This window comes from Muscardinus avellanarius, assembly GCF_963383645.1.
Source record: "Muscardinus avellanarius genome assembly, chromosome: 16".
Classification (NCBI taxonomy): domain Eukaryota; kingdom Metazoa; phylum Chordata; class Mammalia; order Rodentia; family Gliridae; genus Muscardinus; species Muscardinus avellanarius.
The window spans coordinates 69,880,747-69,899,240 of record NC_137802.1 but is presented as its reverse complement, the minus strand read 5'-3'; the positions used below and the strand labels follow the sequence as shown (position 1 = coordinate 69,899,240).

The following is an 18,494-nucleotide window of genomic DNA, read 5'->3' as shown; positions in this document are numbered from 1 at the left end:
ATAATAATAATAGTAATGTTACCTCTTTTCTAGGTATCAATATACAGACAACACTAAAAAAAGGTTCCCGGAGCCAGCACAAAAGATCGCATCGGAGACACCGACCACGAGGTGGGACACAGGCATCCATGCAGTACCCGAGAAGCCTGTCCCAGAGACCCCACCCAGGCCCACAGATGCTGCTTTACTGAAAAGAAACACCTCAGACAGGGCGTCACCAGGAGGCCAGGACCCGCAGGGGGCCTCTGTCAGGACAGGGGCAGCTGGAGGGAGCGGGCCCAAGGAGAGGCTGAGCACCGCAAGGACGGCGCGGAGGGGCCCGGACGAGGCAGGCGCAGCAAAGACGCTCATTCTGCAGAGTCGGAGCAAAATGGCCACAGCTGCCGGAGCAGCAGCGGCGACAAGAACAAGAATGAACGCCACGTCGGGCGAGAAGGAGCCCCGGCCCACCCCCGGCCCCGGCCTTCTCCCCAATTCCACCACACCAAGCCAGAGACTGAAGGCTGCCAACTTCAAGTTAGAGCCTCAGTGGGACTTCGAGGAAAACTACACCATCGACGCGCAGGCCCTGAAGACGGTGAGCGTCACCCTGAGCCCGGGCAGAGGCGGCCGCCACCCTGCCCTCCTTCCTTCCTGCCAGCCCCACACTCCTGCTCCACAGCTGGGGAAGGTGTGGGTGAGGAGGGCGTCCATCTGACCCGCTGCAGGGCTCGGCTCCGGGGTCCTCGTTCCCTGGCCCTGGGAACGAGGTGAGAAGACCCCAGCCTCCAGGAACACCTTGGCTGCCCCGCTGAATCAACTCGACAGCCTTTCTTTCCTCTCTGTTGCTGGGCTGTCCTCCAATCTGCGATCCTCCTGTCTCAGCCTCCCAAGTCCTGGGAATCACAGGCCTGCGCCACCACCGCGCCAGGCTTCTGCTGAGCCAGCGCTCAAGCCTTGGCCATTCACGGCCCCAAGGAAAAGCGCCCACACAGCCCTGGCCCAGAGGGGCAGCATTATACACACACAGAGCTGCTCCAAGAACACAGGCCGCGTGTGACACACCGGGTCCTCTCCCACTCACAAAGCCACCTCTGCCATCCCGGGGACCCCCTCAGGACACAGAGGGTGCCAACAAGGAGAGGGGAGGTGGGCAGACCCTGGTCCTGGAGTGGAAGAGGGCGCAGAGGCAGTGCCCCCCGTCGGCGGCCTCCCCGGGCCTCTCCCCACCTGACCTCCTCACGTCCTCCTGCCCTAGACCTGCCAGGACTCCGTGAAGATCAGAGCCTCCAGGTCGCCCTGGCTACAGCACCTCTTCCTGCCCAACATCACTCTCTTCCTGGACTCCCGACACTTGGACCAGAGGGAGTGGGAGCGCCTGGAGCACTTTGCGCCGCCCTACGGCTTCATGGAACTCAACCACTCCCGTGAGTCTGAGCCGCACGCCGGGGAGGCTGCACCGGGAGGGCTCCCTCTTTCCTGGGGGCCCCAGACTTGGGAAGAATGATGGGCTGGGCTCCTGTCGCTTCCAGGGCTCTGATCGGAGCCCCCACCCTTGTTCCAGTGGTGCAGAAGGTGGTGACCCGCTTCCCTCCCGTGCCCCAGCAGCAGCTGCTCCTGGCCGACCTGCCCGCGGGGGACCCGCACTGCATCACCTGCGCCGTGGTGGGCAACGGGGGCATCCTGAACAACTCCCACGTGGGCCGGGACATAGACAGCCACCACTACGTGTTCCGGTGAGTGGCCAATCCCTCTCCTGAGGACCCGGGCTAGCAGAGCCCAGCAGGGCCCTGCGCCTCTGTCCCGAAGGTGGGGGTCCTGGACAATCCAGGGAAGCTCAGGAGAGAACTGGGAGCTCTTCTACCACCGCTGCGCAGCTCCCTTCCCCACCTCCGTGTTCCCTTTCTTTCTTTCTTTCTTTCTTGAAGAACTGGGAATGGAACCCAGAGGCATTCTACCTTCAAGCTACACCCCCAGCCCTATTTTTTATTATACATATATATCATATATATATATACACACATACATATATATATAGATGATGGTATATATATATATATATATATATATATATATATATAGTGTGTGTGTGTGTGTGTGTGTGTGTGTGTGTGGTACTGGGGATGGAGCCCAGGGGCTTTCTACCTCCAGGCTACACTCCCAGACCTATTTTATACTTTATTTGGAAACAGGGTCTCACTAAGTAGCTGAGGCTGGCTTCGAACCTGTGTGATCCTCTTGTCTCGGCCTCCCAAGCGCAGGGATTACAAGGGTGCGCCACCACGCCCTGCTTCTTTCTTTCTTTCTTTCTCTCCTTCCTTCATTTTTTCTCTTCTTTTTTGTGGTGTTGGGGCTTGAACCCAGGGGCATTCTATCTCTGAGTTATACCTCCAGCCCCTTGTTTGTTTGTTTGTTTGTTTGTTTGTTTGTTTGTTCTTGGTGGTACTGGGGTTCCTGGAAGCCCTTCTACCTCCAGGCTACACTCCCAGGCCTACTTTATACTTTTTTATTTAGAAACAGGGTCTCTTAAGCCAGCGCGGTTGGCTTCAAACCTGGGCGATCCTCCCGTCTCCGCCTCCCAAGCGCGGGGATTGCAGGCGTGCGCCACCACTCCTGGCTCCAGCCCCTTATTTTTATTTTGAAACTGAGTCTCATTAAGATGGTGAGACTCGCCGGGCGTGGTGGCGCACGCCTGCAATCCCAGCATTCGGAGCATCCGGGAGGGATTACAAGGCCGGCCTAGAACCTGTGATCCTCCGTTTCATCCTCCCAAGGACTGGGGCGACGGATGTGTGTCAACATGCCTAGCTCTGCGCTTCTGTCTCTATAGCCTGAGTGGAGCTGTCATGAAAGGCTACGAAGAGGATGTGGGCACTCGCACCTCCTTCTACGGCTTCACCGCCTTCTCCCTGACCCAGTCGCTCCTCATACTGGGTGGCCGGGGTTTCCAGCACGTACCTCTGGGGCAGGTGAGCCGAGAGGAGGGGGCCTGGCCGCTGTCTCTGGACACGGGAAAGGGAGATGAGCCTCTGTCTGGACGGTTGGTCCAGGCTCCGATCACATGAGCAGCCAGAGCAGGGGGGACACCCAGCCCAGGCCAGAGGGGCAAGTGGGTGCTGCGGGGCCGGCGGCGGCACTCCAGGGCCATGGCTGTCCTTGGTCCTCAGGACGTCCGCTACCTGCACTTCCTGGAAGGCACCCGAGACTACGAATGGCTGGAAGCGCTGCTCCTGAATCAGACGCTCGAGAGAAAGAACCTCTTCTGGTTCAGGTAGCCCCTTCCCTCCGCCTGCGCCCTGGGAAGCTAAGCGTCAGCTGTGAAGTGGGTGGCTGCAGACGGAATGGGCGGGTGGGGACAGCCGCGCAGCACCCGGAGGTGACAGCCGTGCTCACGGCCCCGAGTCTGAACAGCTCGCCCTGGCCCCAGGCGCAGGCCCCAGACTGCTTTCCAGGAAGCCCTGCGATTGGACAGGTACCTGCTGCTGCACCCCGACTTCCTCCGATACATGAAGAACAGGTGAGCGGAAACGCCCGTGGGGGCCGCCCTTCCCTGGCCCTCGCAGACTCCTGACGTTCCGGGGTGGCCCTGGGGTATTTTGCAGGTTTCTGAGGTCTAAGATCCTGAACACGGCCCATTGGAGAATATACCGGCCCACCACGGGCGCCCTCCTGCTGCTCACCGCCCTGCATCTCTGTGACAAGGTAAGGCTCAGCTTCCAGGGCCACCCAAGCTCAGGACGGCCAGGCCGTTCTGGGGCTCCAAGGACCCAGCGCCCTGACCGTGGCTAGGCGGGGGCACGGCTCTGGCTGGAGGGGCAGCAGGCTAGAGCGCCCGTGCATCCGCAGGAACCTGCACCCACACCTCTGGGCATGGAACCAGGACACGGGGACCCCTCCCCGCACACACAGGGTGCACCCGGGAGAGGCAGCCTTGGAGACAGCCACCGCAGGCCCATGTCTCCCCCCACTGCTCCCCAGGTGAGCGCCTACGGCTTCATCACCGAGGGCTACGAGCGCTTTTCCGACCACTACTATGACAAATCGTGGAAGAAACTCATCTTTTACCTAAACCACGACTTCAAGTTGGAGAAATCGGTCTGGAAGCGGCTGCACGACGAAGGTATCATCTGGCTATACCAGCGACCCCAAAACACCACCGCCAAGAACTGACTGGAGTCTGGGCTGCAGAAGTCTCTCCCCCCACTCGGAGGCACAGCGCGCAGGGCACAGGGGGAGTCCGGGACGCCTCCTGTGCCCGCTGGGGCTGGGACCAGGCTCCAAGTGCTTCAAGACTTCCACAGAGCCGGGCGTGGTGGCGCACGCTTGTAATCCCCGCGCTTGGGAGGCTGAGACAGGAGGATCGCGCAGGTTCGAAGCCAGCCTCGGCTACTTAGTGAGGCTCTCAGCAACTTAGTGAGACCCTGTTTCTAAATAAAATATAAAATAGGTCTGGGAGTGTAGCCTGGAGGTAGAAAACCCCTGGGTTCCACCCCCAGCACCATTAAAAAAAAAAAAAAGACTTCCACAGAACATCTTTGCGGCAGAGGCAAGTCCCTCAAGATGACACCTGAATGCCAGAAGTTGTGGAGACCTTTGGAAAGTTGCTGCAGGTTCTGATGGAGTCCTGAGACCAGGGATTTATTTAAGTAATGGGGTGGGACTTGGTCAGTACCACCCAGGGCCAAAAAGCACTCTTCTCTGCTCAAAAGCTACTGGGCACGGAAGAAAAAGTTGGGACTTACAGAGACATCTAGATCTGGCTTGCATTCCAGATCTTCTACTGAGCGGCTGTGAAATCTTAGAGGCATTATTTAATTTCACAACAGATGGCCTGGAGGACCCTTCCCAGGGAGGACCTGCTTCTAGAAGGGTCTGTAGTTTGCTTGTCTCTGAGCTATGTGTTGTGGGTAACTCTAATACAAATGATTCTTGTCTATGGAGATGCCAGTACATTTTGTACAATGAAGATGCAATTATTACCAGTTTTATACCTCGTGGCAAGTTCACTGGGCGTTCCTGACTGCCTAAATGTGTGTCTGGACTTGGGCTCTCCTTTGAGCCAGTTTTTATATCTTGCTGATTCCTTTATGAATTAATGAGTAAATAAAATCTTTGAAGCCGCCGGGCGTGGTGGCGCACGCTTGTCATCCCAGCATTCGGGAGGCTGAGACCGGAGGATCGCGGTTCGCAGACAGCCTCAGCTACTTAGCGAGGCCCTCTGCAACTCAGTGGGACCCGGTTCCAAAATAAAGAATAAAAATAGGGCAGGGGGTGTCGCTCAGAGGTCAAATGCCCCTGGGTTCCATCCCCAGACCCGAAAAAAAAAAATAATCTTTGAAGCCAGGTGTGGTGGCGCACACTTATAATCCCAGCATTTGGGAGGCTGAGACAGGAGGATCTCAGGTTCGAGGTGAGCCTCAGTCACTTAGTGAGGTCCTCTGCAACTTAGTAAGACCGTGTTTCAAAATAAAGAAAAAGAAATAGGGCTGGGGGTTTAACTTGGAGGTAGCATGCCCCTAGGTTTAATCCCCAGTAATGAAAAAAAAATGTTTGACATGTTTATTTTATTTATTTATTTATATTTTCGGCAGGTCTGGGGATGGAACCCAGAGGCATTAGACCTTTGAGCTACACCCCCTGCCCAATTTTTTATTCTTTATTTGGAAACAGGGTCTCACTGAGTTGCTGAGAGCCTCACTAAGTAGCTGAGGCTGGCTTCGAACCCGTGCGATCCTCCTGTCTCAGCCTCCCAAGCGCTGGGATTACAGGCTTCACCACTGCGCCCGCTTCACAAAGATGAAGTGGCCCTGCGTACCAAAGCTGACCGAGCCCGGAATTCACTCTCCTTACCCTTTCGTCTCTATTTTCCTGTCAGCCTACCTACTTTCTTGCTCAAACCCCAAGATGAGAATTAGGCTGAGTCAGAGACATCTCATTTCGCCTGGTCCTTTGAGCTCTGCCTCCAGGATTTGGACTCTGGAGCCCAAAAGGACTGTAAAGACCCCAAACAGCCGGGCGTGGTGGGCACGCTTGTCATCCCAGCATTTGGGAGGCTGAGCCTGGAAGATCACGGTTCGCGGACAGCCTCAGCTACTTAGTGAGGCCCTCTGCAATTTAGTGAGACCCTGTTTCAAAATAAAGAATAAAAAATAGGGCTGGGGGTGTAGCTCGGAGATCGAATGCCCCTGGGTTCCATCCCCAGGCCCGCAAAAAAAAAAAAAAGACCCCAAAGAGAATGAGGGTGCTCAGTCAAGGATGCGAAGCTTCTCCCTGGACTTGGCACCTAGGGTACTTATAGGCGGCAGGTCTGTTTTGCATAGCCAGCTGCAGTAGCCGCTCCGGGCGGCAGGTGGCGGCAGCGGGGCACCCTGGGAACGCTCCTTGGCCTCTGACCTCTGTCAGTATGGGGGTGGACAGAGCCGGCTTGGGCAGGACTCTGCTTGGGGTTGCGTTTGGTACCGGGGGTCCACTTCAGGGGCATTCTACCTCTGAGCTACAGCTGTTTTTATTTTTTGTCTTCAGACAGTATCTCATTAGGACCTCAGTATGCCGCTAAGGGGTGGTGAGACAGTTCGAGGTGAGGCTGTCCTCGAACTCGTGACCCTCCTGTCCCAGCCTCCCAAACACTGGGATTACAGGCATGGGCCACCAAGCTCGGTCCCATCTTATTATTTATTTATTTATTTATTTATTTATTTATTTATTACTTTTTATTTTGAAACACAGGTGCGCACCACCGTGCTCAGCTAGTAGCTCATTTTTGAGTTGTGTTATTTGTTTGTTTGTTTGTTTTTTTTTTTTTGGTACTAGGGATGGAACCCTTCTAACTCCAGGCTACACTCCCAGGCCTGTTTTATATTTTTATTTGGAAACAGGGTCTCTTAAGCCAGCGAGGCTGGCTTCAAACCTGTGCGATCCTCCTGTCTCCGCCTCCCAAGCGTGGGGATTACAAGTGTGCGCCACCATGCCCGGCTTTTGAGTTCTTTATATATCCTAGACATTAGTCCTCTGGTAGAGGCAAAGATTTTCTCCCAACCTGTTTTTATTCTTTATTTTAAAACAGGGTCTCACTAAGTTGCCGAGGGCCTCACTAAGTAGCTGAGGCTGCCCACAAACTGTGATCCTCCGGGCTCAGCCTCCCGAATGCTGGATTCCCAGTGTGCACCTCCACACCCGGCTCTTTTCAGACTCTTGACTGTCTTCTTTGTTGCACAAAAGCATTTTAATTTGATGGCATCCAAGCCGGGCATGGTGGCGCACGCTTGTAATCCCTGCGCTTGGGAGGCTGAGACAGGAGGATCGCATGGGTTCGAAGCCAGCCTCAGCTACTGAGTGAGGCTCTCAGCAACCTAGTGAGACCCTGTTTCCAAATAAAATATAATTTGATGGCATCCAGCCGGGCATGGTGGTGTATGCTTGTAATCCCAGCATTTGGGGGCTGATTTGGAGGCTGAGACAGGAAGATTGAGGTTCATGGACAGCCTCAGCTAGTGAGACCCTGTTTCAAAATAAAGAATAAAAAATAAATAAAAAGCCGGGCGTGGTGTCGCACGCTTGTAATCCCCGCGCTTGGGAGGCTGAGACAGGAGGATCGCGCAGGTTCGAAGCCAGCCTCAGCTACTGAGTGAGGCTCTCAGCACTTTGTGAGACCCTGTTTCCAAATAAAATATAAAAAAGGTCTGGGAGTATAGCCCGGAGGTAGAAAGCCTCTGGGTTCCACCCCTAGTACCACCAATAAATAAATAAATTAATTAATAAATAAATTAATTAATTAATAGGGCTGGGTGGTATAGCTCAGAGGTAGAAAGCCCCTGGCTCCATCTCCAGTACTGCAGAAAAATTAAAAAAATTTTGATGACATCCCATTTATTGATTCTCGGCTTTATTTCCTGAGCTTCAGGGGTCTGGCTGAGTCCATCTCCACCAGTACCTCTATGTTGGAGAGCTGAGTCTGTGCCCTCTTCCAGTAATTACAAAGTTTCTGGTTTACTTTTCAAGTCTTTGGCTGGGTGTTGTAGCACAAGCCTGTAATCCCTGTACTTGGGAGGCTGAGACAGGAGGATCTCAGGTTTGAGGACAGCCTCAGCAAGTAGTGAGACTCATCGACCTCGGGGGACCCTGTTTCCAAATAAGAAATCAAATTGGGCTGGGGGTATGACTCAAAGGGAGAATGCCTCTTGGTTCAAGCCCCAATACCATAAAATAATAATAATGATTACGATTATTTCTATGTCTTTGATCCATTTTGAGTTGACTGCAAAACTATCTTTATGTGTAGATGATATAATCGTATGTGATAGCCGGGCGTGGTGGCGCGCGCTTGTAATTCCAGCGTTCGGGAGGCTGAGACCTGGAGGATCGCGGTTCGCGGACAGCCTCAGCTACTTAGTGAGGCCCTCCGCAACTCAGTGAGACCCTGTTTCAAAATAAAGAATAAAAAATTGGGCTGGGGGTGTAGCTCGGAGGTCGAATGCCACTGGGTTCCATCCCCAGACCCGCAAAAAAAAAAAAAAATATAGTATGTGATAAAATATACCATATATTAGCCAGGCGTGGTGGTGCACGATTGAAATCCCAGCATTTGGGAGGCTGAGACCGGAGGATCGTGGTTCACGGACAGCCTCAGGTACTTAGTGAGGCCCTCTGCAACTCAGTGAGACCCTGTTTCAAAATAAAAAGAATAAAAAAATAGGGCAGGGGGTGTTGTAGCTCGGAGGTCAAATGCCCCTGGGTTCTATCCCCAGACCCACAAAAAAAAAAAAAAAGGCCATATATTACACATCTGATAGGGTAGGACATACTATTAAATATAACCATCAGTAACCTTCACCAACATAAACAGTTACTGAGCAGGGAATATAATATAGAGAAAAGCCACATACAATAGCAACAAAGAAGGAAGGGCAGTTAGTCATGAATTTGGCAGGAGAAGTTCAAAATCTGTGTGAGGAAAATGCCGCAGGCTCCTGAGAGACGCTTGAACCAACAGTCATCTTTGTTCCTGAGAAAGATGACTCAGTGTGGTAAACGTGGCAGTTCTCCCCAAGTTAATTTGTGAATCGAATGAAATTTCAATAAAAATGTCAAAATATTTTTTTTTCTAGAGCCTAAATTTGGCACTGAAATTCGCACGGGAGAATAAACATGTAAGGACAGCTAGGGACACCTGAGAAAGCAGAGCTGCGAGGCAGGTCGAACTCTGCCGAATCCTAAGACACGCTATGTAAGTCCAGTCCTCACTCTCTACAGTGAAAGCGGCGCGGCTCTACGGCACAAGCAGACTCACCGGGGGAGTGGAGCGGAACCAGAGAACCACTTGGGAAGAGATCAAACCAGATCTGTAATTTCCACCATTCAAAAGAATAAATTTCCCAGCACTCGGGAGGCTGAGACAGGAGGATCGCACAGGTTCGAAGCCAGCCTCGGCTACTGAGTGAGGCTCTCGGCAACTTAGTGAGACCCTGTTTCCAAATAAAGTAGAAAATAGGTCTGGGAGTGTAGCCCGGAGGTAGAAAAGCCCCTGGGTCCCACCCTCAGCACACTCGTAATCCCAGTAATAGGGAGGTTGAGACGGGAGGATCACAGGTTCCAGGCCAGCCCCAGCAGTTCAGTGAGCCCCTCAGCAACCTGGTGAGGACCTATTTCAAAATAAAATAGGGCCGGGCGTGGTGGCACACGCTTCGTAATCCCCGCACTTGGGGACTCTGACAGGAGGACCGTGCAGGATCGAAGCCAGCCTCAGCTGGCTTAAGAGACCCTGTATCCAAATATAAAAATATGTAAGATAAAATAGGAATGGGATGCGGCTCAGAGGTAGAATGACCCTGGGTTCAGTCTTCAGTACCACAAAGAGAAAAAATAAAATAAAATCAAGGAGAACAATATTTTTATGGTACAAAATAGTAGTGTGTGTGTGGGGGGGGTACTAGGGAAATGGAACCCAAGGGTTTTTTTTGTTTTTTTTTTTTTCTACCTCGGAGCTACACGCCAGCCCTATTTTTTATTCTTTACTTTGAAACAGGGTCTCCATGAGTTGCAAAGGACCTCACTAAGTAGCTGAGGCTGGCCATGAACCAAGAATCTCCTGTCTCAGCCTCTCAAATGCTGGGATTACAAGAGTGAGCCACCATGCCTGGCTTCCCAAGAGCATTCTACCTCCAAGATACACCCTCAACCCCATTTTATTTTTATTTAAAATGGGTCTTAGCTAGCTGTGGTGGCGGGCACTTGTAATCCCAGTACTTGGGAGGATGAAACAGGAAGGAGGACTGCAAGTTTGTAGCCAGCCTCAGCTGCTTAGTGAGGCCCTCTGCAATTTAGTGAGACCCTGTTTCAAAAAAAAAAAAAAAAAAAAAGTAATAGGGCTGGGGGTGTAGCTCAGAGGTAGAATGCCCCTGGGTCCTGTCCCTAGTACTGTAAATAAATAAATAAATAAATAAATAAATAAATAAATAAATAAATAAAGCCTGGCGTGGTGATGCTTGTAATCCCAGCATTCGGGAGACTGAGACAGGAGGATCTTGGTTCATGGCCAGCCTCAGCTACTTAGTGAGGCCCTTTGCAACTCAGTGAGACCCTGTTTAAAAATAAAGAATAAAAAATAGGGCAGGGGGTGTAGCTTAGAGGCAGAATGCCCCTGGGTTCCATCCCCAATACCACAAAATATTAAAAATAAGCTGGGCATGGTGGCACATGCTTATAATCCCAGCATTTGGGAGGCTGAGACAGGAGGATCACAGGTTCGAGGACACCCTCAGTTAAATAGTGAGGCCCTTTGCAACTCAGTGAGACCCTGTTTTAAAATAAGGAATTAAAAATGGGGCTGAGAGTATAGCTCAGAGGTAGAATGCCCCTAGGTTAACCCCCAGTATTGTAAAAAATATAGAGAGACAGATATCGATATATACAGCAGGAAAAAAATTAATTACTGTGAACCTTAAGCTGAACCTCTAAGAAAACCCAGTTTAGGCTAAATGGGCCTAAATTCAGAATGGAGCCTTGTAACCATTTGCTAATTGAGAGTGTGGGGGGAGTGGGGTCACACATGTACTCTGCCTTCCTGGAAGAACCCTAAACTGAACTTTGGGACCCCTGCCCGAGCTTATTCTTGTTCCAAAGGCCTAAATAAACGGGCCCTGGAAAGCCCCATTTTGCCACCTGGGGCTGACCAATGAGCTGTGGCCTGCAATCAGGCCTAAGTACTTCCAGACCTGACCAATGAGCTGTGACCTGCAATAGCCAATCAGGCCTGAGCACTTTGGGCCTGACCAATGAGCTGTGACCTGCACACAACCAATCAGACCTGAGCACTTCCGGACCTTATCAATGAGCTGTTCCTGAGTATTGTGTACTAAGTGTTGAGCACTCCCACAAGTTTAATTCACCTCGTTTGCATAGCGGATCTGAGTGGGACACTGGGCCAGAATTTTAATTTCTGTAAGTAAAACCTATCTTTGTTAGATCGAAACACATTTTTGTTTTCTGTGGAAGACTGCATCTTCTGGACCTGCGTATTTTTCTTTTCTTTTTTTTTTTTTTTTTTTTTGGTGGTACTGGGGGTGGAAACCAGAGGCTTTCTACCTCCGGGCTATACTCCCAGACCTATTATCTATTTTATTTTGCAACAGGGTCTCACTGAGTTGCTGAGAGCCTCACTAAGTAGCTGAGGCTGGCTTCGAACCTGTGCGATCCTCCTGTCTCAGCCTCCCAAGCGCAGGGATTACAAGCGTGCGCCACCGCCCGGCATGGGCCTGCGTATTGAAATGAACCTTCTCTTTTTATTTTAAATTTCTACTGATTTTTTTTTTTTTTTTTTGTACTGGGGATGAAATCCAGGGGCATTCTACCTCTGAGCTACACCCCCAGCCCTATTTTTTACTCTCTATTTTGAAACAGGGTCTCACTGAGCTGCAAAGGGCCTCGCTAAGTAGTAGCTGAGGCTGGCCGTGAACCGTGATCCTCCTGACTCAGCCTCCCGAATGCTGGAATTACAAGCGTCCACCACTATGCCGGGCTTTCTAGTGAACAGTTGTTGACATTACAAACCTTGATGGTGGAGGGAAAACACGGCTGTAACCAAGTGATCAAAGTTAGTGTCACTAAAAAGGGAACAACCAGGGTCAGTTATCTCTGAGAGGGATGTGCTCTCACGGCATCCCTTCCAAAAAGTCAGAGTAACTTTAATCATTAGGAAACACCAAGCAAATCCAAACTCGGGAATATTCAAAATAACTGGCCTACTCTCTTAAAAATTCAGAGGTCATGAAAGGCAAAGTCAGACTGAGAAACTGGTCAAGATTCAAAGAGACCAAGAGCGGGGCCTGGTGGCGCACGCCTGTAATCCCAGCACACGGGAGGCTGAGACCGGAGGATCGCGGTTCACAGACAGCCTCAGCTACTTAGTGAGGCCCTCTGCAACTCAGTGAGACCTGGTTTCAAAATAAAGAATAAAAAATAGGGCAGGGGGAGCCGGGCGTGGTGGTGCACACTTGTAATCCCCGCGCTTGGGAGGCTGAGACAGGAGGATCGCACAGGTTCAAAGCCAGCCTCAGCTACTTAGTGAGGCTCTCAGCAACTTAGTGAGAGCCTGTTTCCAAATAAAATAGAAAATAGGTCTGGGAGTATAGCCCGGAGGTAGAAGGCCCATGGGTTCCATTCCCAGTACAAAAAAAAAAAAAAATAGGGCAGGGGGTGTAGCTCGGAGGTCGAGTGCCCCTGGGTCCCATCCCCAGACCCCCCACACACACACACACACAAAAGAGGGAGGTAAAATGAAATACCCTTGGGTGCAATCCCCAGAACCAAAATAAAAATAAATAAGTACACCGGGCGTGGTGGCGCACGCTTGTAATCCTCGCGCTTGGGAGGCGGAGACAGGAGGATCGCGCAGGTTCGAAGCCAGCCGTGCTGGCGTAAGAGACCCTGTTTCAAAAATATATAATAGGTCTGAGAGTGTAGCCCGGAGGTAGAAGGGCTTCCAGGAACCCCAGTACCACCGAAAAATAAAAAATAAAAATAAATAAATAAATACGACCAAGAAAAATGACAACCAAATGCAACGTGTGATCTACCAACGGACCCTGGACGAGATTTTTGTTATTTTATTTGTATGAAGGATGACCGGGACAACTGGCAGAGCAGAAATCAGGCCGGTTGATATGATAATAAAGTTACGTTAATGTTGTTAGTTACCCGATTTCAAAAATACATTTTCCGCTGTCATGTAAGATGACTCCTGTGTCCTAGGGAAACAGGCTGAAGGATGAAGGGACATTTTGCCTGGAACTGCTCGACGGCTCAGGACAGAGAACACACAGATGCAATAGACTGAGCTCAGGAACTGTCGGTACTGTTCTTACAGCCTCTCCATCAGCAGGAAGTTGTTTCCAAATTAAAACAAAAGGGAATGAGAAGGATGGGGCTTCTAAGCCGGGCGCGGTGGCGCACGCTCGTAATCCCAGCATTCCGGAGGCCGAGACGGGAGGATCTAGGCTCCTGGCCAGCCTCAGCTACTTTGTGAGGCCCTTCACAATCTAGCGAGACCCTGTTTCAAAATAAAGAATATAAAATAGGACTGGGGGTGTAGCTCAGAGGTAGAATGCCCCTGGGTTCCATCCCTAGCACCACAAAAGAAAAAAAAAAGGTAGGAATTTATTGGTGGTCTGGTAGTTGCTTTATAGGCTGTTCTGCAACAAAACACCTACATCCTGGATAATAAAACCTTTACTGCGTTTGGGCTTTTACTAAGTAAAGGAAATTTTTGTTTCCTTCTTCCTCACCCTTTTTCCTCCAACCTACCTCAAATTTTAGCTAAAGCTAGAGCTGGGAAGGCAAAGTGTCCACCACTAATGAGAGGCAGAGTTGCTTCGGAGACAAATGTCTGCACTGGGACCGCAGCCTATACACAGAGGAACGTTGGAGCAGACCACGGGGAGGGAGAAATGAGCCCGGCACTCACAGGTTGAGCCGAGACACGGCAAGGAGGGGGGCCAAAGCCAGCAGGACCCCCGGCTACCTGCAGAAGCCAGTGTGAACCCTCTCTCCAAAGAGCCACCTCCAGTTCAGGTCCCCAGGATCCCATTACATCTCCATACGCCAACCCTGGGGGCCCGCACAAGGCCTAGGATTGCGGATGTGGGGATAATCAGGTGCAGATTAGAAGACACAAACGCATGAAATGTGCATACAAGTTTAGAAATGAAATTCCCAAAATGAGTAACAAGAGGCTGTAAAATGATGGGATTGATTTGACTAAGAACTAAATGGGAACTTCTGGGAACATATATATGTTCCCAGACGTGTATATAATATACACATGTATATAATATACGTGTATATAATATACACATGTATATATATACACACACATAAAGTAGGGCTAGGGGTATACCTCAGAGGTAGAATACCCCTGGGTTCAATCTCTAATACCATACACATACACACATATATATACACCAAAAAAGTTTAAAAATGTTATTTTTGCCAGGCATGGTGGTACACACTTGTAATTCCAGTACAAGTATATAATCCCAGAACATGTATATAATAAACACATATATATATACACACACATATATAATACACATGTATATATACACACACATACACACATATATCCATATATGTATGTATATGTATGTATATGTTTGTTTCATACATTTATACATATAAATGTATATAATTTTTTTTTCGGGTCTAGGGATGGAACCCAGGGGCATTTGACCTCCAAGCTACTCCCCCAGCCCTATTTTTTATTCTTTATTTTGAATCCGGGTCTCACTGAGTTGCAGAGGGCCTCACTAAGTAGCTGAGGCTGTCCACGAACCGCGATCCCCCAGTCTCAGCCTCCCGAATGCTGGGATTACAAGTGTGCGCCACCACGCCCGGCTCAATGTATATGATTTATATATATATGATTATTGGGGGAGGGAAGCTCGGCAAATGGATAAAAGAATAAATTGCACACAGGTAAGAGACAATTAGCAAACTGAAAGAGATCTGAAAATTTTCTGAGAAGATAAGCAGACATATGAGGATTTTTTTTTTTTTTTTTTGGTGGTACTGGGGATGCAACCCAGGGGCCTTCTACCTCCGAGCTACACTCCCAGACCTATTTTATTTTATTTTATGTATTTATTTATTTATATTATTATTATTATTATTATTATTATTATTATTATTATTATTATTTTGGTGGTACTGGGGTTCCTGGAAGCCCTTCTACCTCCGGGCTACACCCCCAGACCTATTTTTACATTTTTATTTGAAAACAGGGTCTCCTAAGCCAGCGCGCGGCTGGCTTCGAACCTGCGCGATCCTCCTGTCTCCGCCTCCCAAGCGCGGGGATGACAAGCGTGCGCACCACGCCCGGCTCATATGAGGGTTTTAAACTGAAGAAAGTATACAAATAGAGGATGGCATGAAAAAATCTACTTAGAAGCCTCAACAGCTTATCGGTTTGGGGTGATTAAAAAGTTCTGGAAATGGGCAGGAAGGAACCTGCCCCCACCGGCGGGCACCACGCTCTTCTTGGGGTGCCCGGCCAAAGCCAGGCCGAGGTGGGGAACTTCCCACGCTGTGTCACGCTGCTCTAACTTGCCTGTTGTTTTAGGGTGTCAGAAACCACAGTGAGTATCGGCAGCTCAGGGTTAAAGGCTACTGGAATCGGAAGAACCATGTTGAGTGGTGTAAGTTGACCTGGGAAAGCAAGCTTGGCTAGAAAGGTGTGTAGAACAGTAGGTCTCTGGCCTAGACGCTCTTAGACCGCCAGAGTCGAGCCACTAATCATGGTATCTGACTGGGAGTGGAACAAGAGGATGCCCTGGCTGGGTGCGTTGATACGACACCACCCAGGTAGATGCCTGAGTTCTCTACGAGCATTGATCTGGGGGTTTTTGTTTGTTTGTTTTATTTTATTTGTTTGTTTGTAGTGCTAGGGATGGAACCCAGAAGCATTCTACCTCTGAGATACACCACTAGCTCTTTTTAATTAATTAATTTTTTTTTTTGTACTGGAACCCAAGGGCTTCCTACCTCCGGGCTACACTCCCAGACCTATTTTATACTTTATTTGGAAACAGGGTCTCACTAAGTTGCTGAGAGCCTCACTCAGTAGCTGAGGCTGGCTTCGAACCTGTGCGATCCTCCTGTCTCAGCCTCCCAAGGGTGGGGATGACAAGCGTGCGCCACCACGCCCGGCTTTTTTTTTTTTTTTTTTTTTTTTTTGAAACAGGATTTTGGTGAATTGCTGAGGCTGGCAGTGAACCTGCTATCCTGTCTCAGCCTCCCATGTACTGGGATTACAGGTGCGTACCACCATTCCCGGCTAATTTTTATTTTGTGTTTGTGTGTGGTAGCGAGGATGGAAGGAACCCAGGGGCCTTCCGCTTCTAGGCTATACCCCCAGACCTACTTTATATTTTATTTGGAAAGGGGATCTCACTAAGCTGCTGAGGCTGGCTTTGAAGCTGTGATCCTCCTGTCTCAGCCTTACAAGTACTGGGATTACAAGTGTGCACCACCATGCCTGGCAAAAATATCATTTTTAAACTTTTTTTGGTATATATATATATATGTGTGTGTGTGTGTGTGTGTGTGTGTGTGTGTGTGATATTAGAGATTGAACCCAGGGTATTTACCTCTGAGGTATACCCCTAGCCCTACTTTATTTTTTATTTTGAAACCTAATTTGCCAATGGTCTCACTAAATTGCTGAGGCTGTCTTTGTGGTGCTGGGGATGAAATCCAGGGGCCTTCTACCTCTGGACTACACTCCCAGACCTCTTTTTTTTTTTAATGTTTTATTTGGAAATAGCGTCTCACTAAATTGCTGAGAGCCTAAGTAGCTGAGGCTGGCTTCGAACCTGTGCGATCCTCTTGTCTCAGCCTCCCAAGCGCTGGGCTTACAAGCGTGCGCCACCACGCCCGGCTGCTGAGGCTGTCTTTGAACCTGTGGTCCTCCTGTCTCATCCTTCCATGTACTGGGATTACAGGCGTGTGCCACCACGCCCATCTTTGAACCTTTCTCTTGGGAAGGACTCTTATTATGGTTTGGTGGGAGTTCCCATCTGACCCTGCCCGCGTTCTGCTCAGTGGGGTGACAGTTCTGGAGATCCAGGTTGGTTTCCCTTCCTTTACTTGTAAAGTCCTGAATCCGCCGCCACCGTCTTGCCTGATTATAGTTTTGTATTCCCAAAACAGCTTGAACAGGTGCCTGGAGCCGAGCAAGAAGTGAGTTGAAGCCGGGCGTGGTGGCGCACACTATAGTCCCAGCATTCGGGAGGCTGAGACCAGAGGATTGCGGTTCACGGACCAGCTTGTGGTAGGCAATCAGGACGTCTAATAAATTTTGTCTAGGAAGCTGATTGAGATTCATGCCGTCGCAGATACTGAGAAGTAAACTGATTTCAGTAAGAATGTATTTTTGCCAAGCGGCTCACAGACAATCATTTCGGAACATAGAGCCCTTGAAGTTTTGATCTCTCTGGTTATGGTTACTTTACAGGGCTGGAGGCAGAACTCGGGGCCTCGGGCACGCTAGCCAAGGGACCCTCCACTGAGCTGCAACCCTGCCCCATCTCTAAAATTTTTTGTGTGTGTGTGGTACTGGGGTGGAACCCAGAGACTTTCTACCTCCGGGCTATACTCCCGGTCCTATTTTTTATATATTTTTTATTTGGAAACAGGGTCTCACTAAGTTGCTGGGAGCCTCACTAAGTAGCTGAGGCCGGCTTCGAACCTGTGCGATTGATCCTCCTGTCTCAGCCTCCCAAGTGCAGGGATTACAAGCGTGCGCCACCACGCCCTGGCTTATTTTTTATTCTTTACTTTGAAACAAGGTCTCACTGAGTTACGGAGGCCCTCACTATGTAATTGAGGCTGTCCGTGAACCACGGTCCTCCGGTCTCAGCCTCCCGAATGCTGGGATTACAAGCGTGCGCCACCACGCTCAGCTTCAAGTTTATGATAACTCTATTATATTGTGGGGAGGGGGGATTGAACCCAGAGCCAAGCTATATTCCCAGCCCTTTTTTTGTTTTGTTTTGTTTTGTTTTGAAACAGGATTGCAAAGTCTGAGAGTCTCACCTGTGTTACTGAGGCTGCTGGAACCCTCCCGTCTCCGCTGGGAATCTCAGTGTGCGTCCCCGCACCTGGCGGCCTCTTCATTATAAACGTTCTTCTTCCACTTTCCTGGTGTTTGTGGATGTCATTTGTTGACTTCATAAGACAAGAACCCAGGAAAACCTTGGTATCATTAATGAGAGCGAGGAGAAGGGAAACATACTCTCACAGAGAAGATCTGAAGTCTTAGTAACCACAGAAACGTGTGAAGATCCCGATCCTGGGATAAGTGGTATCTACAGGGATTTTATTCTTTATTTTATTTTTTTTTAAATTTTTTTGCAGGTCTGGGGATGGAACCCAGAGGCATTCGACCTCCGAGCTACACCCCCTGCCCAATTTTTTATTCTTTAGTTTGAAACCGGGTCTCACTGAGTTGCAGAGGGCCTCACTAA

General features: G+C 49.9%; 1 protein-coding gene across 1 annotated transcript; it reads left to right on the top strand.

Annotated features, from left to right (window-relative positions):
• Nucleotides 1–370: 370 nt before the first annotated feature.
• ST6GALNAC1 (ST6 N-acetylgalactosaminide alpha-2,6-sialyltransferase 1) lies at nucleotides 371–4,149 on the top strand (the record flags this gene model as incomplete). The annotated part of the gene is made up of 8 exons (XM_080714143.1): nucleotides 371–577; nucleotides 1,238–1,406; nucleotides 1,544–1,715; nucleotides 2,810–2,948; nucleotides 3,147–3,250; nucleotides 3,407–3,496; nucleotides 3,582–3,681; nucleotides 3,958–4,149. The coding sequence occupies 8 exons, from the start codon at nucleotides 371–373 to the stop codon at nucleotides 4,147–4,149; spliced, it is 1,173 nt and encodes a 390-aa protein (XP_080570269.1).
• Nucleotides 4,150–18,494: the final 14,345 nt, after the last annotated feature.